Source organism: Corythoichthys intestinalis, chromosome 21 (genome assembly GCF_030265065.1).
Source record: "Corythoichthys intestinalis isolate RoL2023-P3 chromosome 21, ASM3026506v1, whole genome shotgun sequence".
Classification (NCBI taxonomy): Eukaryota; Metazoa; Chordata; class Actinopteri; order Syngnathiformes; family Syngnathidae; genus Corythoichthys; species Corythoichthys intestinalis.
The window spans coordinates 38,638,996-38,662,584 of NC_080415.1; the positions used below are offsets into that span (position 1 = coordinate 38,638,996).

The 23,589-nt window shown below is 39.2% G+C and overlaps 2 protein-coding genes across 2 annotated transcripts; both read left to right on the forward strand.

Moving 5' to 3' along the window:
* Positions 1–1,026: 1,026 nt before the first annotated feature.
* On the forward strand, positions 1,027–11,901 carry LOC130909345 (ectonucleotide pyrophosphatase/phosphodiesterase family member 7-like). Its single transcript, XM_057825676.1, has 6 exons — positions 1,027–1,327; positions 1,390–1,535; positions 3,081–3,713; positions 5,521–5,758; positions 9,368–9,491; positions 11,352–11,901. The coding sequence occupies exons 1-6, from the start codon at positions 1,030–1,032 to the stop codon at positions 11,407–11,409; spliced, it is 1,497 nt and encodes a 498-aa protein (XP_057681659.1). The 5' UTR covers positions 1,027–1,029; the 3' UTR covers positions 11,410–11,901.
* Positions 11,902–14,044: 2,143 nt separating this feature from the next.
* On the forward strand, positions 14,045–23,243 carry LOC130909278 (ectonucleotide pyrophosphatase/phosphodiesterase family member 7-like). The gene is made up of 5 exons (XM_057825535.1): positions 14,045–14,324; positions 15,875–16,020; positions 17,889–18,521; positions 20,274–20,520; positions 22,516–23,243. Exons 1-5 carry the CDS (start codon positions 14,045–14,047, stop codon positions 22,632–22,634), a joined length of 1,425 nt encoding a protein of 474 aa, XP_057681518.1. The 3' UTR covers positions 22,635–23,243.
* The last annotated feature ends 346 nt before the right edge of the window (positions 23,244–23,589 follow it).

Sequence of the window (23,589 nt, forward strand, 5' to 3'; positions counted from 1 at the left end):
ATACAGTAGCGGAAAACAGCAAATAGACCCAGGCGAGGAGGAAAGCTGGCTCCAGGTTCGGCAAACAACAAGTACACAAAAATGTTCCCGAGAAAAGACAGCGCTAGCTTAAAGAATTAAGTATTTTGAAGGCTCTGGTGAGGCGAGCTGTGGTCCGGGAGAAGGGTGTGTTTGGCTGTTGTTTAGGGTAATTTTCTGTTAAAGGTTGGGCTGATGAGTCCGTGGGTCACTGTTGCCAAGGCAACCAGAGTCGGAGATTTTGTCAGCTTCAGCGCTGAGTGTTCAAATTCTCAGCTGTGAAGTCTTCTTGTTATCAGGTGTTCCTTGTGGCAAGACAGGATGTCCCGCCATTGTTCTGGACTGTCCATTGTTGGCCCCCACAGACGAGCTAATGGCAGGATTTGGTGGTCCAGACGTGCTTGTAGATGTCTTGGCCATCACCTGCTTGTGTTGCTCCATCAGCGTCAATCTCGCTCAGTCAGCTGCATGATGTGCGCAGGTTGGGCTTCCGTAGTCAGCAGGCATCCTGTATCTGTTATGCCCTTATCTGCCCGATGTCAACTACTCATAATATCGAATATAGTCTACTTGCTTTCTTAAACTATGATTTAAATGCTATCCGTTTTATATTGGGTGTGTTAGAGTAATACAAACAGTAAATATGGGATGTATTTACATGAAATTTAATAGCTACAAAGCTGCTCTTCAATACAAAACATTCATAATAATAACTGTAGTTGTTGTACATTATTCTACCATTATTCCAGATGAAGATGATGATTTTGATCCAGCCACTGATAACTTTTGACTCGTTGCATCACTCTTCTGCAATATATTAAATTACCAGACTGGAGTGATATAGGAATAATTCTCTTTATGAGTTGATAAGATAAGATGGAATATTTTCAAGGGATCATAAATGCAGATTGTCATCTTTCTTGTCACATTTTTCTTAAGTTAAATATTGTGCACTGGTTATATAAAAGGTGCCGTACATTTATTTTGTCCACTAACACAGGGAATGAGTCAATGATCAGTCTCACTGAGTCGTGCGGGCCCAAAATGGTCATGAGTTTGCTCTTCGTGGTCGTCTTGGGACTGGCTATCAGCAGCCCTGCTAATGCAGCCCCATTTTCTTCTAGGCGGAATTCTGGATCAACACGGAACAAACTGCTGCTCATCTCTTTCGATGGTTTCCGTTGGGATTACGATCAAGACGTGGATACTCCCAATCTGGATAAAATGGCCAAGGATGGTGTGAAAGCGCATTATGTCACGCCACCCTTTCTTACCATCACCAGCCCTACACACTTCACCCTGCTTACAGGTAAAACATATTTATCCAATTGCGATCGGAGTTGACATAATGTTATTTCTTTTTCTCGACAGGACGTTATATCGAGAATCATGGAGTTATCCATAACATGTGGTTCAACACGACGACTCAGGAGAAGAAGCAGTACTACATGACGCAGTTTGTTGATTCCTACTGGGACAACGGCAGCTTACCCATTTGGATAACAGCACAGAGACAGGTACGCTAATTTTACAGGCAAAATGTTATTCCAACTCTTTCGAATGAACATTGATGGACGAGCCCATATTGTAGCGTCTACAGGGACAACGCCAACTTGGTGATAATACACACTCAGCACGAAAACAGTATATAATTTTCATTTTCAATGAATTATACCCACCTGGACGCCACGAACTGTTTATAAAAAAAGTTGAGCGAGAATTTAAGACAAGGGTCAAGAACTTTTTGGACCGAAAGAGCTAAAAGAACCAACATATTTTAAAATATGATCCGAAGAGAGCCAAACAGTGCATGTGTGTAATATACCTTAATTTTCGGACTATAAGACGCACCTGACTATAAGCCGCCACCCACCAAATTTGACACAAAATGACATTTGTTCATCGAAAAAAAAAATAGTGTCCGATAGTCCGAAAATTACAGTATATCATTCTGTAACTGTATGTTCTGTTGCCAGCTTGTCAAGAGTCCATTTTGTTAGCAGTTTTTTTCGTGGGCGCATTTAAACGCATCATGCGAGAGTGAGGGCACGCTCAGCTTTTACGAGAACTCGCAGAGTTGTGGTTGAAATAAATCTTTAGAAAACAACAACAAAAGCCTGACATCGTTGTGAGAGAATTTTATTCATGCTTAACACACAACCATTATACATTTCATATTTTGTATGCATTTGTTATGCTTGCATGAGAACATTATAGCATAGCGTATTATTGTTATAATAATCTGTTGTAATCTTTTTGAGCGTGCCTTCTCATGGCCTTGACGACCAAATATGGACTGTTATGCTCCGTTGTTTTACTATATGCCCTGAATGAATGCAAGGGAGTACAGTGGTTTCTTAGCTTTGTTCCACCCGGCACCAGTATTCAAGGTCCCAGCTCAAAGATGTTTTTGTAGGGAAAAATACCAAGGCTTGTGAGATGGAGTTTCGTTTCTGGGTAACGTTTTGCTTCACGGGGCGCTTCGGCGCATGAGTGACACAAACAGACACTGCTATGATGCAGGCCAACTACACATGAAATGACACACATTGTAAACATGTGACAGAAACTATTGCAGATTTTTGTTGCGTTTTCGTCTCGTCAGACAAAAACTGGCTTCACCTCGTTATGTTTTAGTCTCCCAAAACACGTTTTTACCCCGTTATCGTCTCGTCATTGTCATGAAAAACGTGTTGGTTGATGAAATATTTTCATTATTGATGATGAAAACAACACTAGTCTGTGCAAAACATTTGTTGGGCAATGTCCCTGTAAATCAAGGCGGTCCGTCAAGAACCGCTGGATTTTGTTCCAATCGATCCAGCACAGACAGTTTCACCAATGAGGTTTCTGCTAAAACAAGCAGCACCGGACAGAAAACCAACCGATGATACTTGTAACACACCATATTGGTGAAAAGGTACCATCGTGTTTGGTTGGAATGAAATCCTGCACCCAACTGCCGCCCTTTGTGGAATCGTTTGGAGACCCCTGCTGTAAATAAATAAAATGAACGACTAATGTGGAGAAATAACTTTGGCATTGCTTATACCTTCACTTAGGGACGAAAAGCGGGCTCACTACATTTTCCTGGCACAGCTGCGACCTACAAAGAAGAAACCGTGAGGGTAAAACAAGTGGAACCTCGTTTCTACGACCATTCTAACGAGACCGATTGGAGGCAAAACATTGACAAAGTGATCGGAGAGTGGTTCCACCGACAGGACTTGGATTTTGTATCCTTGTACTTTGGGGAACCGGACAAGGTTGGGCACAAATACGGTCCAGATTCCCCAGAGCGCCGGGAGATGGTCCAGCAAGTAGATCGAACCGTCGGCTACATCCGGGACGAGATTTATTACCACGGTTTGACCGATCGACTCAACATCATCATCACCGCGGACCACGGGATGACGACAGTATTTCGGGGCGAACCGGTCCAGGAGATTATACTGTCGAAGATCCCGGGCTTCAGCTTTTGGGATGTCAAATTCCATCTGGTTGACTACGGCCCTACTGGAATGCTGCTTCCTAAAGAAGGAAAGCTGGAGAAGGTCTACCAGGCGCTGAAGGGAGCCCACCCTCGTCTTCACGTGTATAAGAAAGAGGAAATGCCGGAAAGACTACATTATGGCAACCACCCTCGACTTCTTCCCATAATCCTCTTCGCCGATCCGGGTTACGTGATCAATGGGGTGAGAAGATTGTTCTTTTGAGTATCTACCGGTTCCATTGATTTGTGGTTTTGTTCTTGAGGACAACCAAAGACTTCACATGTATTGACGGGACACTGGGCGCAGTGCGGATAAATAGGGGGCGTGGCCGTCAAAGCTGACCGAATGGAATCACAGACAAAGAGCTTTTTTGTTGAAAATTCTTGTGAATAAATACTTAAATTCCTGAATTATTTATAGATATGGCCATAAAACAGTCGATTTTTGGTTGAAAGCAAAAAGAAAGAAAAAACGTGCAGTTAGCATTCGTTTTACGTAAATATATCGAAGTACAATGCTAGTCTATTAGTGAATGTAGCTAGCGGCCGCATAATGTAAACAGAGCTTTTTTGTTGAAAATTATTGTGAATGAATGCTTAAATCCCCAAATTCTTTATTGATATGGACATGGACGTAAAACAGTCGATTCTCGATGAAAAGCAAAAAAAAAAAAAAAGTGCAGTTAGCGTTTATTTTACATAAATATGTCGAAGTATCATGCTAGTCTGTGAGTGAATGTAGCTAGCGGCCGCTTTATGTAAACAGAGCTTTTCCACTGAAAATTCTTGTGAATAAATGCTTAAATCGCCGAATTCTTTGTAGATATGGACGTAAAAAAACAGTCTCGATTCTTGGTTAAACTAAAAAAAAAATGTGCAGTTAGCATTTATTTTACATAAATATGTCGAAGTACAATGCTAGTCTGTGAGTGAATGTAGCCAACGGCCGCCTAATGTAAACAGAGCTTTTTAGTTGAAAATTCTTGTGAATAAATGCTTAAATCCCTGAATTATTTATAGATATGGACGGAAAACAGTCTCGATTCTTGGTTAAAATAAAATTTTTAAAATGTGCAGTTCACATTTATTTTTACATAAATATGTCAAAGTACAATGCTAGTTGTGAGTGAATGTAGCTCGCGGCCGCTTTATGTAAACAGAGCTTTGCCGATGAAAAGTCTTGTGAATAAATGCTTAAATCCCTGAATTATTTATAGATATGGACGTAAAACAGTCTCGATTCTTGTACATTTATTTCACGTAAATATATCAAAGTACAATGCTAGTTTCTTAGTAAATGTAGCTAGCGGCCGCCTGATGTAAACAGAGCTTTTCCGGTGAAAATTCTTGTGAATAAATGCTTAAATACCTGAATTCTTTAGAGATATGGACGTAAAACAGTCTCGATTCTTGGTTAAAAGAGAAAAAAAAAATGTGCAGTTAGCATTCATTTTATGTAAATATATCGAAGTACAATGCTAATCAGTGAGTGAATGTAGCTAGCGGCCGCCTGATGTAAACAAAGCTTTTCCGCTGAAAATTCTTGTGAATAAATACTCAAATCCCCGAATTCTTTATAGATATGGACGTAAAACAGTCTCGGTTCTTGGTTAAAAACAAAAAAATGTGCAGTTAGCGTTTATTTTATGTAAATCTTGCGAACTATGATGCCAATGCAGTAGCAGCTAATTTCTCTCCTTGATTTTTTTCACGTTTCAAAATGCATGCATGGTACGAAAAATATAATGATGACCTTAAATCCTCGAACATATCAATACTGAGACAATCCTTCCTGTTTGTATGCAATACAGCTTTCGCACTTTTTCAACAAAAATCCAGCGTTGCGTGTTTGTGAATAGCTCCTCTTGATGTGGGCGGCCCCCTACTTGAATGCGAGGCGCAGTGCATGACCGATCTGACCTGTCAATACCATTGTGAAGTTTATGGGACAACGTTATTACCTATCGCTGTGAGAATTACTAATTGTACTCATTCCTCTCCAAATGTAGCTGTTTCCTGTGCAGTTTCACAAAGGAGAGCACGGTTTCGACAATCAAGTTTTGGACATGAAGCCTTTCTTTCGGGCGGTGGGGCCTGACTTCCAACAAAACTTGGTGGTAGGGCCCTTTGAAACAGTCAATGTGTACCCACTGATGTGTCATTTACTTGGGATAGATCCCGAGGTCAATGACGGGCACCTTGACATCACTAAGCACATGCTGAGAAACACAGGAGGAGAAAACAAAAGTAAGTTATCTCATTGAAAAACCTTAGCACATTCTACAAGTTGTTTTCAAAGTGTAAGGCATGGCACCGTTGTTTTTTTTTTTTTTTCAAAGCTAACGACCGTATTTTCGAACTATAAGTTGCTCCAGCCAAAAAAATGTGCAATGAAGAGGGAAAAAAACTTATCCTACTCAAAGAAGCCAAGGCGACAGTCCAGCCACACCCAACGCTGCCACCAGAGGGCAGCATTTCCTCCACCATTATACAAAATACAATATTTTACGACTCTCTGGACAGTTATTTTGAATTTTTAAAGGTTAACTCCAACTTACGCCGAAATTCGGGTTCCGTCCCCAGCGTAGGAACGGAACTCGTTCGTAACCTGGGGACTACCAGTACTGTATACTATAGTAGTAATAAAATGGAGAACAAAGTGCTAAAAAGGTATCTGTTAACATATTAAGTTATTCAGATAACAATAAACAAAACAAATAAAAACCCTCCAAACTCCAAATCACTACCAAACTCGAAGTAGAAGGCACACCTCGAGTATACAGTGCATCACAATAGTGAGTACAACCCTCGTATTTCTGCAGATATTTAAGTATATTTTTTCATGGTACAACACTGACAAAATGACACTTTGACACAATGAAAAGTAGTCTGTGTGCAGCTTATATAATAGAATTCTCTTATTTTCCCCTCAAAATAACTCAAAATGTAGCCACTACCGTATTGCAGTGTTTTTCAACCGGTGTGCCGCGGCAGACTAATGTGCCATGAGAGATCGTCGGGTGTCCCACGAGAAATTATCTAATGTTGCAGTTATATAACATATAAATATTGTAATGTCCGTAACTGTGTGCGGGCCCTTGAAGGGGCCATCAGACTACAGAGTGGTGACGTAGTAGGAAGCAAGCAAAGAGGGAGGGAGAACGGCCTCTGAATGAAGTTAGCGGTCGCATGTTGCGGATGCCGCTGTTATTTTGTTTATCATTTTCCAATGTTGCCACAATAAAGTGGGAAAGTCATCACCGACTCCTCTCCTTTCTATTTCCCCATTCGGGGCTATTACAATTTTTTTTTTTTTTTTACGTCGTCGGGCAGAGTTGCAGTAGGACGGGAAGGAAGGAGTAGGTAGAAAGTTCTCGGTCGTGTGCAGATGAGCGAAGTATTGCATGTGTCACGTTCAAAAACTGCTCGGATTTCTAGCCATCAACGACCTTGCTGTCCGGGACAATGTGGACCCCAGCACGTCTACTGCACAGCATTTGGTTAGACTCGTCATGTGTCGAGGTACTCACAAGTGTCCTATTTTATCCAAATGTGACGACCGTCAATCCTCCTCGTGTTTTATTCCAACACATTGTTGAGAACAGCAAGGGGGCTAATGGCTAAAAATCCGAGCAGTTCTCGAACGCAACATGAGCAGCTATTAGTCCAACAGCGCCATGGTACCAAGCAAGCTTAAACGTCATCTCCAAATGAAACTTCCGTCGCTTCAAAACATGTCGATGGACTATTTTGTTCGCCTTCGTGAAAACACAGAGAAACAGGCAACTTTTTTTTTTTTAAATAAAAACTACGAAGGGAAATGAGAAAGCCCTCAAAGCCAGTTGCTAAATCCAAAAAGTCCCACACCGTGACAGACATTAATTAATACTACCTGCCTGCAAAGCCATTGTCTGCGAGATGCTCGGCCCTGATGTGGTTAAAGACATTGCTCAAGTCCCGCTATCTGATGATTCTGAGCTTTTTCAAGCCTAACTGCTATAAAAATAAAAACAGAGGAAGACAGAGCTGTTGAAGAATAAGGATATCGACTTTGTGTTCATCTAAACAGGCTCAAGTTTCACACTGAGTAATTATACATACTGAGAAATTATTTTATAATTAAATATACTCTACAGATAATAATTTTGGAACATTTTTGGTTTGTGGTGTGCCGCGAGATTTTTTCCAATGTAAAAACGCGCCGTGAGTCAAAAAGGTTGAAAAACACTGCCGTATTGGCCCGAATATAAGACGGCCCTGATTATAAGACGACCCCCTCTTTTCCAAGACTCAAGTTTGAAAAAAGACTTTTTGAACACCAAAATAATTTTATACAGAAAATAATTACAGTACATCCGAAACAAATGATTTTAACAATATATTTGAGAGAAAAAGCATGTTATTTTGCCTCATTCAAATCTTAATATCTGAACATTTAAACATGTCAACTAAAGTGCTATCACATTCGTAAATGAATGGCTTCTGGTTTTTGAAATGTAAATAAACCAATCTATTGTGATAAAACAACAAAATTGCAATAACTGCATTAACCATCAAAGTCAAGTCTAACTGTAACTGCAGTCTTGAAAAAAGTCTGAGGAAAAACATTGCAATAAAATAATGCAAACTGGTTAAACTTGAGACTAGCAGAGCTCTATCATGACAGAACATCGCTTAAATGATATCTGGCGCCATCTAGCGTCATGAATGGGTATAATGTTTAGACCGCAAATTTAAGACAACCCCCACTTTTTCAGTGTTATTTCAATGCAAAAAACACCGTCTTATATTCGGGCCAATACGGTATTATCTAAACCCCTGGCAACAAAAGTGAGTACACCCCTTTGAAAAAACGTACATCCCTAAATGTCCAAATTGACTACTGCTTGTCATTTTTCCTCCAAAATGTCATGTGACTCGTTACAGGAGTGCTGTCAGCATTGCTGCAGAGATTGAAGTGGTGGGGGGTCAGCCTGTTAGTGCTCAGACAATACGCCGCACTCTACATCAAATTGGTGTGCATGGGATGGCAAGAAAGCCCGCAAACAGTTTGCTGAAGACATGCCAACAAAGCACATGGATTACTGGAACCATGTCCCATTGTCTGATGAGACGGCCGGGCTTTCTTGTGTACCGTCTTCAGAACAGGCTTCCTCCTGGGGTGACAGCCATGCACACCAATTTGATGTAGAGTGCGGCGTATTGTCTGAGCACTAACAGGCTGACCCCCCACCACTTCAATCTCTGCAGCAACGCTGACAGCACTCCTGTAACGTCTTTCGGCCGAAAGTTTTCGGCGCCAAATTTTCAATCACATCTCTAAGTACAAGTATCAATATATAGGTCGCAGGGCCGGCCAAACTATGAAAAAAGTTGCGACTTATAGTCCGGAAGATACGGTAACTTCTGTTGCATGGCAAGGCAAAATTGATTGAATTTTAGTTCCCAGTAAAAGCTGTGATAAAAAGAGTACTTCTTAGAATTCAATATATTTTAGAGTATATGTATTTCAGTGTAATAAATATTTAAAAAACCACAGATGTACGATTACAAAACACCAAGGAGAAAGACAAAGTGTTAACATTATTTCATGCGCAGCACTGCTTATTTGATTGGATTCGAAGCCGTTTAGTGATGGCGCTGGAATGATGCGAAAAATATTTGTGGGAGGCGTAGAATATCATTCTGAATGCCCGTTTTTCCACATTGACACCATTGCGGTGGCACGTAGGTTGTGATGTTGTCTGCTCAACTCTTATCAAAAGCCTGTGCGCTGAGATAAGACTCTTTCTGAGTGCTAATCTGGAACTTCCAAATGATTCACAAGCTCCTCAAACTTGTTTTGTCCGCCCGCAGGTCAAGAACCCAACACTTGGTCACAAATTACTGTTAGCTTATCAGCAGTGACTGGATTTCTGGTCTTGGTGTTTATCGCGGCGACTTCCCACACCTTGTATAAGAGGAACTCAGCAAAAAAGAGGTGGGTGACATCCACTATCATCTGAAATACAACCAGTTTAATTTTGTGTATGGTTCGGCTGGTCTCGGAAGCAAAATCAACCTTGGCCAACATTGGGAAGTCACCGCCATCTAGAGGGCTACAAAATAATTTCAGCTTTGCACAGCCTGTTAAAATGCGAAAGACAGCAAGAACCAAAAGTGGTATTTGCCATGTGGCATTTTTATGCCATGTGGTAAAATGGATTTTGCCATGTGGCATTTTTTTTCCTGGTATGTGGCAAAACGGATTTGGAAAATTTGGACGTGCATAGCCGTCAATGGCATAGCCTGACTTGGTTGCCAGATGAATGGCAACGCACACTAGTGTAAAGTGTATTGTCAAAAATCACAGCCACACGTTTTTCTGCCATTTAAAATAAATGGAAAATTTGGACGTGCATAGTCGTCAATGGCATGGACGTGCATAGCCTTCAAAACTGCCATATACCCCCAAAAAATGCCACTACCCCCCACCCCCCAAAATGCCACAAACCAAAATCCATTTTGTCACTTACCACAAAAAAATGCCACATGGCAAAATCAATTTTGTCACATGGCAAAAAAATGCCACATGGCAAAATCAATATTGCCACGTGGTAAAAAAAAATGCCAGTTGGCAAAATCAATATTGCCACATGGTAAAAAAATGCCACATGGCAAAAAAAATGCCACGTGACAAAATGCATTTTGCCACATGGCAAAAAAAAAAATTGCCACATGGCAAAAGAAATGCCAGATGGCAAAATCCTTTTTGCGACATGGCAAAAAAATGCCACATGGCAAAATCAATATTAACACATGGCAAAAAAAAATGCCACATGTCAAAATCCATTTTGCCACTTGGCAAAAAAATGCCAGATGGCAAAATCAATATTGCCACATGGTAAAAAAAAAATGCCAGATAGCAAAATCAATATTGCCACATACCAAAAAAAAATGCCACATGGCAAAAAAATGCCACATGGCACAATCAGTTTTGCCAGATGGCAAAATCCTTTTTGCGACATGGCAAAAAAATGCCACATGGCAAAATCATATTACAACATGGCAAAAAAATGCCACATGTCAAAATCCATTTTGCCACTTGGCAAAAAAATGCCACATGGCAAAATCAATATTGCCACAAGGTAAAAAAAAAATGCCAGATGACAAAATCAATATTGCCACATCCAAAAAAACATACCACATGGAAAAAAAAAAATCAACTTTGCCACATGTTAAAATCCATTTTGCCACATGGCACAATCAGTTTTGCGACATGGCAAAAAATGCCACATGGCAAAATCAATATTGCCACATGGTAAAAAAAAAAAAAAAAAAAAGCCAAATGGCAAAATCAATATTGCCACATACCAAAAAAAAAATCAACTTTGCCACATGGCAAACTTAGTTTTGCCACATGTCAAAATCCATTTTGGCACATGGCAAAAAAATGCCACATAGCACAATCAGTTTTGCGACATGGCAAAAAAATGCCACACGACAAAATCCATTTTGCCACATGGCAAAAAAAATGCCACACAGCAAAATCCATTTTGCCACATGGCAAATTCCATTTTACCACATGGCAAATACCACTTTTGGTTCTAGGCCCTGCTGAATGCAGCGTCAGGGGTGGACTGGAACAAAAAAATGGTCCTGGCATTTCTGTCCTGGGCGGCCCACCTTGTATGTGTGGGGTGAGGGGCTGGTGGTATATTTACATATACAGTATATCCACACTGTCGATTTAGCACAGGGGCTGACTGGACCGTTTTTGTTGTCTGGACACATCTTTTTAAAGATGCGATGAAATAATGATTCACATTCACTTTCTCCATCCTATTTTCACTTCTTACAGTTCCAAAGAGAGCTCCCCTGCTGATGAAGAGGAAAACGAAAAGCAAACCAGTTTTTAAGTGTTTTCCTTGATTGCATCCTTGAATTTTATTTCATTGATTCACAAGGTTTCTAAAGAGGTTTTTAATGAACCACCGGAGGTTAACTGTGCATAGCAGATTTGTTTGCTGACAAGGTTTTGTATATATTTGATTTTGGTCTTGATTTAGCGAGCGTGATGACTCGTCAGCAATAGTTAAATAGCACAACACTTATCTTGTAGTGTCTGACTTCGATAAGCCTTATCAAATGCATAAAAAAGCACTTCTATACCTTTGTTGAGATGACAAAGTTCAGTCTGTATTGAAATCACGTGTGATTTATTATATTGACCATAGTGCCTTTTTTTTTTTTTTATAAGACCATGAAATCTCTATCATCCCCAACATATGCACTCACTGACACCTCTTTCTGTGCACAGAAGAGAATGTGGTTCTTAATATTAGTGTAGACCCCTTCCAAGGCCAAACCCGCCTAGGCGGGGTACAGGGTACAGCGGTATGAAAAAGTATCTGAACCTTTTGAAATTTCTCACATTTCTGCATAAAATCCCCATCAAATGTGATCTTTGTCAAAACCACACAGATGAAAATACAGTTTCTGTTTGACTAAAACCACCCAAACATTTATAGGTTTTCATATTTTAATAAGCATGATATGCAAACAATGACAGAAGGGGAAAAATAAGTACGTGAACCATCACATTTATTATTTCGTGCCCCCCGCCCCCCTTTTGGCAGAAATAACTTCAAACAGACGCTTCCCGTAGCTGCAAATCAGTCTGGCAAATCGATCAGGACTACTCTTGGCCCATTCTTCTCTACAAAACTGCTGTAGTTTAGTCAGATTCCTGGGATGTCTGGCATAAATCGCTGTCTTTAGGTCATGCCACAGCATCTCAATGGGGTTCAAGTCTGGACTTTGACTTGGCCACTTCTGAACGTGTATTTTGTTCTTTTGAAACCATTCTGAAGTTGATTTACTTCTGTGTTTGGATCATTGTCTTGTTGCAGCATCCATCCTCTTTTTTAGCCTCAACTGTCTGACAGACGGCCTCACGTTTCATGCAAAACATCCTGAGAAACTTTTGAATTCATTCTTCCATTAATGTTTGCAAGTTGTCCAGGCCCCGAGGTAGCAAAACTGCCCCAAATCATGATGCTCCATCCACCATGCTTCACGGTGGGGATGAGGTGTTGATGTTGGTGAGCTGTTCCATTTTTCCTCCACACATGACGTTGTGTGTTCAACTATGGTTTCATCAGTCTACAAAATATTTTGCCAAAACTTAAATGGAGTGCCCGAGTGCCTTTTGGCGGACATTAAATGAGCAACAATGTTTTTTTTAGACAGCAGTGGATTCCTCCGTGAAGTCCTCCCATGAACACTATTCTTGGCCATATAGTTGATGTGTGCACAGAGATATTGGACTGTGCCAGTGATTTCTGTAAGTCTTTAGCAGACACTCTCGGGTTCTTCTTTTTAACTCTCTGAGTATTCTGCGCTGAACACTTGTCATCTTTGGTGGATGGCCACTCCTTGGGAAAAAAGCAACAGTGCCAAACTCTCTCCATTTGTAGACAATTTCTCTGACTATTGATTGAGGAACTTCCAAACTTGATCGCAGGTCTTCAGACAGCTGTTTTGACCGAGCCATTATGTACATCATAATAAGACAATGCTTCTCATCAAGACAATTCTTACCAGGTGTGTGTTTTATAGTGGGCAGGGCAGCTTTAAACCACTCATCAGTGATTGGGCACACACCTGACTTAAATTGTTTGGTAAAAATGTGATGGTTCACTTATTTTTCCCCATTCTGTCATTGTTTGTATGCTATCCTCAATAAAATGTGAAAACCTATAAATGTTTGCGTGGTTTTAGTTAAAGCAGACACTGTTTTTACATCTGTGTGATTTTGACAAAGATCAGCTCAAATTTGATGGTGATTTTATGTAGAAATGTGGGAAATTCAAAAAGGTTCAGATACTTTTTCATACCATTGTAAGTATTTTTTTTGCAACCGTAACTGTACTTTTACTGAAGTAAAAAAAAAAAAAAAAAAAGTACTTAATCCACCACTGCCGACGTGCGATTATAGCTCCATGCCAGTGTGTAAAAGTATGCTTTAAAGCTAGAATTGAACACATCTACTGAGGTGATGAGGTCTTGCAAATACCTTCTACGTGCCCAAAAAAACATATTTGAACTGATTGGGAGAATTCCCATGCATACACAAAGACTGCGCTTTCCCTTTGGTTTACAAATATTTTGTTTTCTTTTGTTTTCAGCTGTCCTGTCATCTAACAGCACTAGTTTTATTTTTTTTTCAATGCAGTACCTTTTGTTATTGATGATTGTTTCCGCTTATGTGTTTTGGAACCACGTCAATGCACGCCTTTGAATATTAAAAGCTTTGCCATGGCTTTTTGTTGTTTTTTTCTGCCTTCATTACATAGAAATACTTAAGACACTACGCACACGTCACAGGTTAAGGGTCTCTCATTATCTTCCATCATCAGTCAGCAACATAGTAAAGTCATATAAACTTGTTTGTGCTGACTAATATTTGAGGGGGGAAAGTAGAGGTGGGTGTGCTCTTTATCTGACACATTAGGGAGTGAATTTTGCAACCGGAGGATTTCTGGCATAAAGATGTCAAAGTTAATAGTAAGACTGTCGGTCTGCCTTGTCTTCCACTGCATTTTATATCCACCTTGCATTCCTGCTCCAACATGGGACTCTGCTTCTGCTTTGAATGGGTCTCCCAGGAACAAGCTGCTGCTCATCTCTTTCGATGGCTTCCGCTGGGATTACGACCGGGATATCGAAACCCCCAATCTGGATAAAATGGCTAAAGATGGCGTTAAGGCGCTTTACGTCACACCGCCTTTCCTCACCATCACTAGCCCGGCTCACTTCTCGCTTCTTACAGGTTGTTTAGAAATAAATAAAGTACAATTACTTGAATCACCTTCAGAATTGGTTTAATATAATGTATTTTCCAATCGAGTAAGTGCTGGGAAATTCATGTCTCTAAATATATGTTTATTCCAACAAATGGCTGTTTGAAATATTATTTTTAAAGTCCTGTTGTTTGTGAGTTTAAACTAAAAACTGCAATTTCTAGAGAAATTACAATGGGGCTTTGCTGTGGTAGATGCAAATCTATGTAGGTTGATTTGGGGACATTTGGGGGACACGTCCTGTTGATATTTCCTGTTTTTCGGGGGGACATTTTTGGGGCATGTCCTGTTGCATGGCTGTCAATGGTATGGACTTACATGGGTGCCAGTTCAACGTCAATGAGCTGTCATGGTAGGTTTTTGGTCAAAAATCACAACCACACAGGTTTTTCTGCCATGGGAAATGAACAGGAAATTTGGCCGTACGTGGCGGTCAATGGCATGGAAGCTCATGGCTTAATGGCATCAACTTACTTGGGTGCCAGTTGAATGTCAATGGGCTGTCATCATGGTAAATGGTCAAAAATTACATGGACTTATGTTTTCCTTCTACTGAAAATGAATGGGAAATTTGGACGTACATGGCTGTCAATGGTATCCCATTAGAAATAAATGGGAGCGTTTTTGGTGAATTTTGCAGCAGGGCCGAGAACCAAAAGTGGTATTTGCCATGTGGCAAAATGGATTTAGCCATGTGGCTTTTTTTTTTTTTTCCCATGTGGTAAAATTGCTTTTGCCAGGTGGCATTTTTTTTTTTTGACACGTGTAATTTTTTGGGCCATCTGGCAAAATCGATTTTGCTGTGTGGCATTTTTTTTTTTATTGCCATGTGGCAATATTGATTTAGCCATGTGGCTTTTTTTTTTTTTTTTGCTATGTGGCAAAATTTTGCCATGTAGCATTTTTTTTGCCGTGTTGCCACGTGGCATTTTTTTTGTTGACATGTGTAATTTTTTTGGGCCATTTGGCAAAATGATCTTGCCATGTGACATTTTTTTGCCATGTGGCAAAACTGATTTCATGTGGCATTTTCTTTTGCAATGTGGCAAAATGTATTTTGACATGTGGCATTTTTTTGGTTTGTGGCATTTTTTTGGGGGGGGGGGGTATGTGGCATTTTTTCGGGGGTATATGGCATTTTTGCATGCCATGCACGTCCATGTCATTGACTGCTATGAAGTCCAAATTTTCCATTCATATTAAATGGCAGAAAAACGTGTGGCTGTGATTTTTGACCATTCACTTAGCATTACTGCGCATTGACATTCAACTGGCACCCAAATAAGGCTATGCCATTGACGGCTTAAAAAATAATGCCACATGGCAAAATCCATTTTGCCACATGGCAAATATCACTTTTTGCTCTCGCTGTCTCTCGAATTTTGGGGGAACCGTAGGTTTTTTGCAAATTCTGTATACAACTTTTATGCCTTTTACTGTCCTGGAATTTTTGATGTGTAAATTATGTGATTTGTTCATCATTCATTCTAGTGCATTTTTTGTTCCTTTGCCCTCCCAGGAACCTACGTAGAGAATCACGGAGTAATACACAACATTTGGTTTAACACAACCACTCAGGAGAAAAAGCAGTACCATGCGGCTCAGTTCGTTGATTCCTATTGGGACAATGGCAGTTTACCTATCTGGATAACAGCACAGAGACAGGTAAATTCGAATATCTTTTTTTAGGACTTAATGAGTATTTGCCAAATTTTTGCCTGGCTCGAATTCATTACATTGCTAACAATGTTTTTTTTTTTTTTTTTTTTTTTTTTTTTGACAGACCTTTTAATTGTTGTCTTTGCCTTTTTGTCTATAACACTTATTAGTCTTAGTCAGTGCCTTAGCTCTGTACATTAGCATGTATCAGTTAGCGTCCGCACATCATCAAAAACAATCACATAAACTCGCCCTAAGTATTAGACCACAATTGAAAACGCACAATAAACCGGACAAAAGGAGTTATAGACAGCCGTCGCAACAGGATGCTTCACAAGCAACAAATGTCCGCGCAGGCTGTCACCTCTGTCACTCGGCTGCTCTGTCTGTGCGTGTGAAGGGTGGGTGTGTCTCTACATGCGCTCGCTTCCTGTTCTGTGCTTCTTGCGCCAAAATAAAAGCAAGAATCTCAAACAAAAATCAACATTAAAAAAAAAACAAAAAAAAACGACAAGACTCAGGCATCATCAAAGTTGAAATCGCGTAAATCAGGTCCGTCGTAACCATAAGTGGATTTTAAGGGGGGGGCCAGGGGTTCCAGGCCCCCCCTGGTGGCCGAAAAGTGTCATTGTATGTTATTGACTTTCCTATATATACACAAAACTTGTTAAGCAATAAAACTGCTACAAAAATTAATGAAATGAACAAAAAAATATTTTTAGAATGGGTCGAAATTATTTTTCGAGCACCTTAGACAGTCATTTGCTTTGCATATAATATCATATAATATCATATATATATATATAGTATATTAGAGAAAAAAATATTTTTTTAATGATTTTTTTCTTTGATTGAATTTTTTTTTCTTGATTGAAGCAACTTTTTGGGTTGATTGAATGATTTAGACACAAATGTCCTAATCACAATATGGCCCAAACACAAAAAGGATTGCTTCAATCAAAGAAATCTTTTTCAATAAAAATTTAAGTGTTCAAATGCAAATTTTTCAATTTCAAATATTTTTTCACATTCAAAAACTTTTTTTATATGATTGAAATTTTTCTTTTTTTGATTGAAGTGATTATTCTTTTTGAAAATCTTTTTTCTTTTTTGAAGCACCTGATTTTTTGATTGAATAATAAAGAGAAAAATGTCCTGGCCAAAATGAGGCCCAAACACAAATCAACATTACTTCAATCAAAATAATAATAATAATAAAAAGTAAAATTAATCAAAGAAAAATAGCTTTCACATGCATTTTTTTTTTTTTTTTAAGTTTCAAATGTATTTTTGCATTCAAACATTTTTTTTTTGATTGAAGCGACTTTTTTTTGGTTGAAAATATATATTTTAATTGAAGCAACTTTTTTTTTAATTGAATTTTTTTTTTTGACTGAATAATAAAGAAACAAAATTACCTCCATATGGTTCCGCCCAGGGGATACAATTTTTGACTGGGGTAACTACATGGGCACGACACCAGCGGGCGTACCAAATTCAATGGGTGACGATCTTGGCGAAAAGTTTTGCCCAAGCAGCCTGATTTAGAATTCCCCTCAAGAATGGTGGGAAACAAATAACTCTCATTGTCAACTTATTATTTTAAATATTCTTTTAAGTTAATTTTATTGCTGACACTGCGTTTTGGGGTCATCAACATGTCCCTGCCCCAAAAGTCAAACTCCGCCTATGGTCGTAACCCGGAGACTACCTGTACCAAGTATCACGATATATCACCATTTCGATATTTTGTCACACCGCTAGTACAGACAGCCAGTCATGTAAGATTGCACACCTGAGATAGCAGCACTTTTGGACGGATATGGAATTCTAATTGAAAAATGAATGATTTCCCTTCTTTCCTTCTCCTTTAGGGACTAAAAGCAGGCTCTCTGCATTTTCCTGGCACAGCCGCAACATACAAAGGAGAGACTGTCCAAGTGAGGCAGGTGGAGCCGCCAATCTATAACCACGGAAACGAGACGGAATGGAGGCTAAACATAGATAAGGTGATTGGAAAATGGTTCCACCAACAGGACTTGGACTTTGTCTCCTTGTATTTTGGCGAACCGGATTTGGTCGGACATAAATTTGGACCGGATTCTCCAGAGCTCAGGCAGATGGTGCAGCAAGTGGATCGTACTGTAGGCTACATTCGGGATAAGATCCATGAACACGATCTAACGGAGCGACTCAACGTGATCATTACTTCTGACCACGGGATGGCTAGAATACTACCGGATAAACAAATTCAGAGGATCGTCTTGTCAAAAATCCCGGGCTTCAGCTTCAATGATATTCAGTTTCAACTTCTGGATTACGGCCCCGCTGGAATGTTGCTTCCCAAAGAAGGTCAATTAGAGAAAGTATATAAGGCTCTGAAGGGAGGCCACCCTCACCTTCACGTGTATAAAAAGGAGGAGGTGCCAGCACGACTGCGTTATAGCTCACATTCAAGACTCCTTCCCCTCATCCTCATGTCTGATCCCGGATATGTGATAAGCGGGGTAAGAAACGGCGCTGTACATTGAATTCATAGGCATCAAATATTTGCAGAGGTGGGCAGACTTGCCAAAAATTTGGAGAGACAGCGAGAACCAAAAGTGGTATTTGCCATGTGGCAAAATGGATTTTGCCATGAGGTATTTTTTTTTTTTGCCATGTGGCATTTGTTTTTTTTGGTATGTGGCAAAATGGATTTGGATTTTGGAAAATTTTGACGTGCATAGCTGTCAATGGCATAGCCTGACTTGGTTGCCAGTTGAATGTCAATGCGCTGTAATGCAAAGTGTATGGTCAAAAATCACAGCCACACATGTTTTTCTGCCATTTAAAATGAATGGAAAATTTGGACGTGCATAGCCATCAATGGCATGTAAGTGCATGGCCTTCAAAACTGCCACATACTCCCCAAAAATGCCACATACCCCCTAAAAAATGGACAAACAAAAATCCATTTTGCCACATACCAAAAATTAATGGCACATGTCAAAATCCATTTTGCCACATGGCAAAATCAATTTTGCAACATGGCCAAAAGAATAACACATGGCAAAAAAAATGCCACATGGTAAAATCAATTTTGCCACATGGTGAAAAAAATGCCACATGGAAAAATTAGCTTTGCCACATGGCAAAAAGAATGCCACATGGCAAAAAAAAAATGCCACATGTAAAAAAATACATTTTGCCACACGGCAAAAATATTGCCACATGGCAAAATACATTTTGCCACATTGCAAAAAGAATGACACATGGCAAAAAAAATGTCACATGGCAAAATCCATTTTGCCACATGGCAAAAAGAATGCCACATTGCAGAAAAATGCCACATGGCAAAATCCATTTTGCTACATGGCGAAAAGAATACCACATGGCAAAAAAATGACACATGGCAAAAAGAATGCCACATTGCAGAAAAATGCCACATGGCAAAATCCATTTTGCTACATGGCAAAAAGAATACCACATGGCAAAAAAATGACACATGGCAAAATCCATTTTGCCACATGGCAAAAAGAATGCCACGTTGCAAAGAAATGCCACATGGCAAAATCCATTTTGCCCCATGGCAAAAATAATGCCACATGGCAAAAAAATGCCACATGGTAAAATCCATTTTGCCACATGGCAAAAAGAATGACACATGGCAAAAAATGCCACATGGCCAAAATCCATTTTGCCACATGGCAAAAAAATGCCACATGGAAAAATCCATTTTGCCTCATGGCAAAAAAATGCCACATGGAAAAATCCATTTTGCCAAATGGCAAAAATAAAAATGCCACATGGCAAAATCAATTTTGCCACATGGGAAAAAAAGAATGACACATGGCAAAAAATATATGCCACATTGCAAAATCCATTTTGCCACATGTCAAAAATAATGACACATGGCAAAATCCATTTTAGGATTACAATAGGAATATTAATTCCCATTGGGTCTTGGAGCAGAATGTAGAAGTCCTCAGAACCTAATAGCATTTTTGGAAGTGTACTAGCGGTATGTAAGAGCAATTACTACGATACTGGATTATCTATCTTATTAAAACAAGCTCTATTTTTATGTCAATTACAGTATATGACATATTTTCACTTTTAGATTTCTAAAAGTGAAAATATGTCATATACTGTAATTGCATTTGGGTGTTCAACATATAAACAAATGATGCTAATGTCACTGTGCGGATCCCGAGTGCAAACATTAGCAATTAAAATGTTGATTGTTCATTCTACTTTTCATTTCTATGTCCCTGTAGTTTTTACCATTGCAATTTAACAAAGGAGATCACGGCTTTGATAATGAAGCCATGGATATGAAAGCCTTCTTCAGAGCCGTGGGGCCCGATTTTCAGAAAAACCTGATCGTCGATCCATTTGACCTGGTTAACGTGTACCCGCTGATGTGCCATTTGCTCAGAATTAAACCAGAACGCAATGATGGACACTTGGACAAAACCAAACACATGTTGATCCACGAGGAGAACACAGGAAGCGACCATAATGGTAAGTTGCCGGACATTTGTACAAGTTGCTACTTGAAATTTAGGACAAATTGAAGCACTGCATCAACACGATGCTATATTCTGACACCGAAATTAGGAAACTCCTAAAACTGTTGTAAACAATGATATATTTATTTTATTTTTTTAATTTATTTGCTACAAAGCAACAGATAAGATGTACAAGCATATCGTCAAAAGAAACTACGCAACATTTTTAGAAGATCACAATTGGAAAGGATAATATTTTAACATTTTTTTAATCGCTACAAACCAACAATACAATCAAGTTTAACAAAGACATTGTCCAAAAAAAACTTTTTTTTTTTTTGTCATAAATTATTAAATAATGAATTGCCGAGGTATTGGATCGGTACTCAGTATCGACAGATCCTTAAAATCAAGTGGCTACGAGGAAAATATGTGATCAGGACTCTAATATACTTTATATAAAGTTTTTTTTATAAGGTAATTTAAAACAACACTAGGTCACTTTTCAACCTTTATCAAATATTTTCATAACATTTGGGATAATATGTTGAATAACAACTAGTTGAATGACACCTCTTTTATATCTGGAGGGGGTCTGTATTGCTTTCAACGGCACCAATTAACTTTGAGGAGGGTGGCACAAAAAATAAATTTAAATACCTGAGCTTAGCCTCAAACGGTATGAAAAATAAATAAATAAATAAATAAAAGAGGATCTAAGCATAAAAAAAGAACAGCTAGCTAACTTGCATAGAAAAGGTCCGCTAGCTTAAATGCTATAAAATGCTAACTTTTGTTTTTAAATGTTCTTAACCAGGGGTCCCCAAACTTTTTCCTGTGAGGGCCACATCACTTTTCCCTTCTCTGATGAGGGGCCGGGGTCAGTTTGTAACAGAAAAAGTGTGACGATTGCAGGAGTGCCTAAATGTAAAAATGTATTGTTTTTCAGAAAGCCACAATCAAATAAATCTGGATTCTTCACGGAACAAATATAAATAAAATAAAAATAATAATATAATATAATGTAATAAATAATAATAACACTATTTATTAAATAGATGATAACCAAATGACCCCCTCTGGGTTCTTCACAGAAAAAAGCCAGGAAACAACACTATCGGGGAAAAAAAAAAAAAAAATCAACATGCTCTCTGGTATTATTCAGGGGGCCGGATCAAATGTGGAGGTGGGCCGTAGTTTGGGGACCCCTGTTCTAAACAAATCGTTCGAACACATATACCCACAAAAACTACTAAATATACTTATAAACTAAATAACGAATGCATGAACAAACATTAGCGCAAAGAAAAACTTTCCTGATGCTGGGCTTAACAGGGAGCAGCTGAATACAGCATGCATGCATGGATGCATGGATGGATGGAACTTATATAGCGCATTTATCTACATTCTGACAATGCCCAAAGCGCTTTACATTAGCACACATTTACCCTTTCACACACACCAATGGTGCTGCTGCCATGCAAGGCCCTGCCAACCCATTGGGGGCAAATTAGGGTTCAGTGCTTCGCTCAAGAGCACTTCGACAGTGGGCAGTCATAGCTGGGAATCGAACCACTTACCCCTTCGGTCCCAGGACAACTCGAGCTAAAATCTGCACAACTGCCTGCCCGAGTTATGTCATATTCACTGTTGCCAGAAGAGGGCAGTATAGCCACCCAAATAAATAAAACTAAATGCAAACACTTTCAAAACAAATCCTTACAACACCACTCTAATTAAACAAAGCCTCAAGGCAGCAAAATTTAATTCGAAGCTTTTTTCTAATCAAATTACTTGAATTAACTGATTAATCATTGCAGCACTAAAGGAATGATTTACTCTTTCAGAAGTAACTATAACACTTTGCTTTTCAAAAGTAACTTGAACAACACTTTATCAGCCTGACATTTCATGGCATATATCTTATCATGACAAACGGTGAAGTTCTTAATGCTCTCTCAATGTGTTACTGCTGTTGTACTCACATTCTGCTTTCTTGTCCTTTTAGCTGCGGAGAGCCACGCTGAAATGGAAGCGCCGATAGGCTTGGCATTCATGATAGGATTCCTCTTCCTTATATTTATCCTCACCATTTCCTACAACATGTGCAAAAGGACAAAAGCTTGAACACCCTCGATAAACTCATTACATATAACTACTGCCTCACCAGAAAGAAATAGTCAGACAGAAAACTAGGAAAGTAATAAAATACATAAATCTGTGGAAAATTCCAACAAAATGCATCTTGGGAATTGTCCTTGCATTGGCGGGTCCTATGATTGCTTGGCTGTATTTGTAAAGCTTTGGTTGCCCCTTAGTAGCTCATTGGGGTAACTACCCTAATTTTTGCACGATAAGGCGCACCTGACTATAGGCCGCAGCCCACCAAATTTGGCACAAAAACGGCATTTGTTCATAGATAAGCTGCACTGGACTATACGCCGCAGCTGTCCTCACTGTATCATGGGATATTTACACCAAAAGATATTAACCGGTAAAACTTTATTTGACAGCGGCATCATACGACTGTCAAAAGACCAAATGAAGCACCATGAAGCTTTAAACCAATTTGCTGCAAAGCTTTATTGCTTCAAGAAGCTTCATTTGGCCATCACTGCTCCCTTGGGGGAGACAGTCAACCTCTGCTGCCATCTGCTGTCAACACTGTTGTCATCCAACATGCCTCTTAGCATACATTGCAGCGCTACAGATGTAAATAACAATAAAAAATCATGTTCTGTGCTAAATATTTCTCCAGTTACTGTTTCAGTTGTTTCATCAATTGCTAGTTATGGTATTTGCAAACACTTTATTTGACAGTGGTGCCATAAGACTGTCATTACACAATCATAATTATGACATGTCTCTGTCCTGAGCATTCATGAATGCTTATAACAGATGTCATTAAGTGTTATCCGGCAAATGATCTCACTTTTGAATGGATGCAAAAGATCCAAGATCGACAAAAATTGAGTTAGTGACATAGTTTGCCAAATGACACCTAATGACATAAGCATTCAGTAATGTCCATGATAGTGTCATGTCATAATTTTGATGATCTTAAGACAGTCTTATGACACCG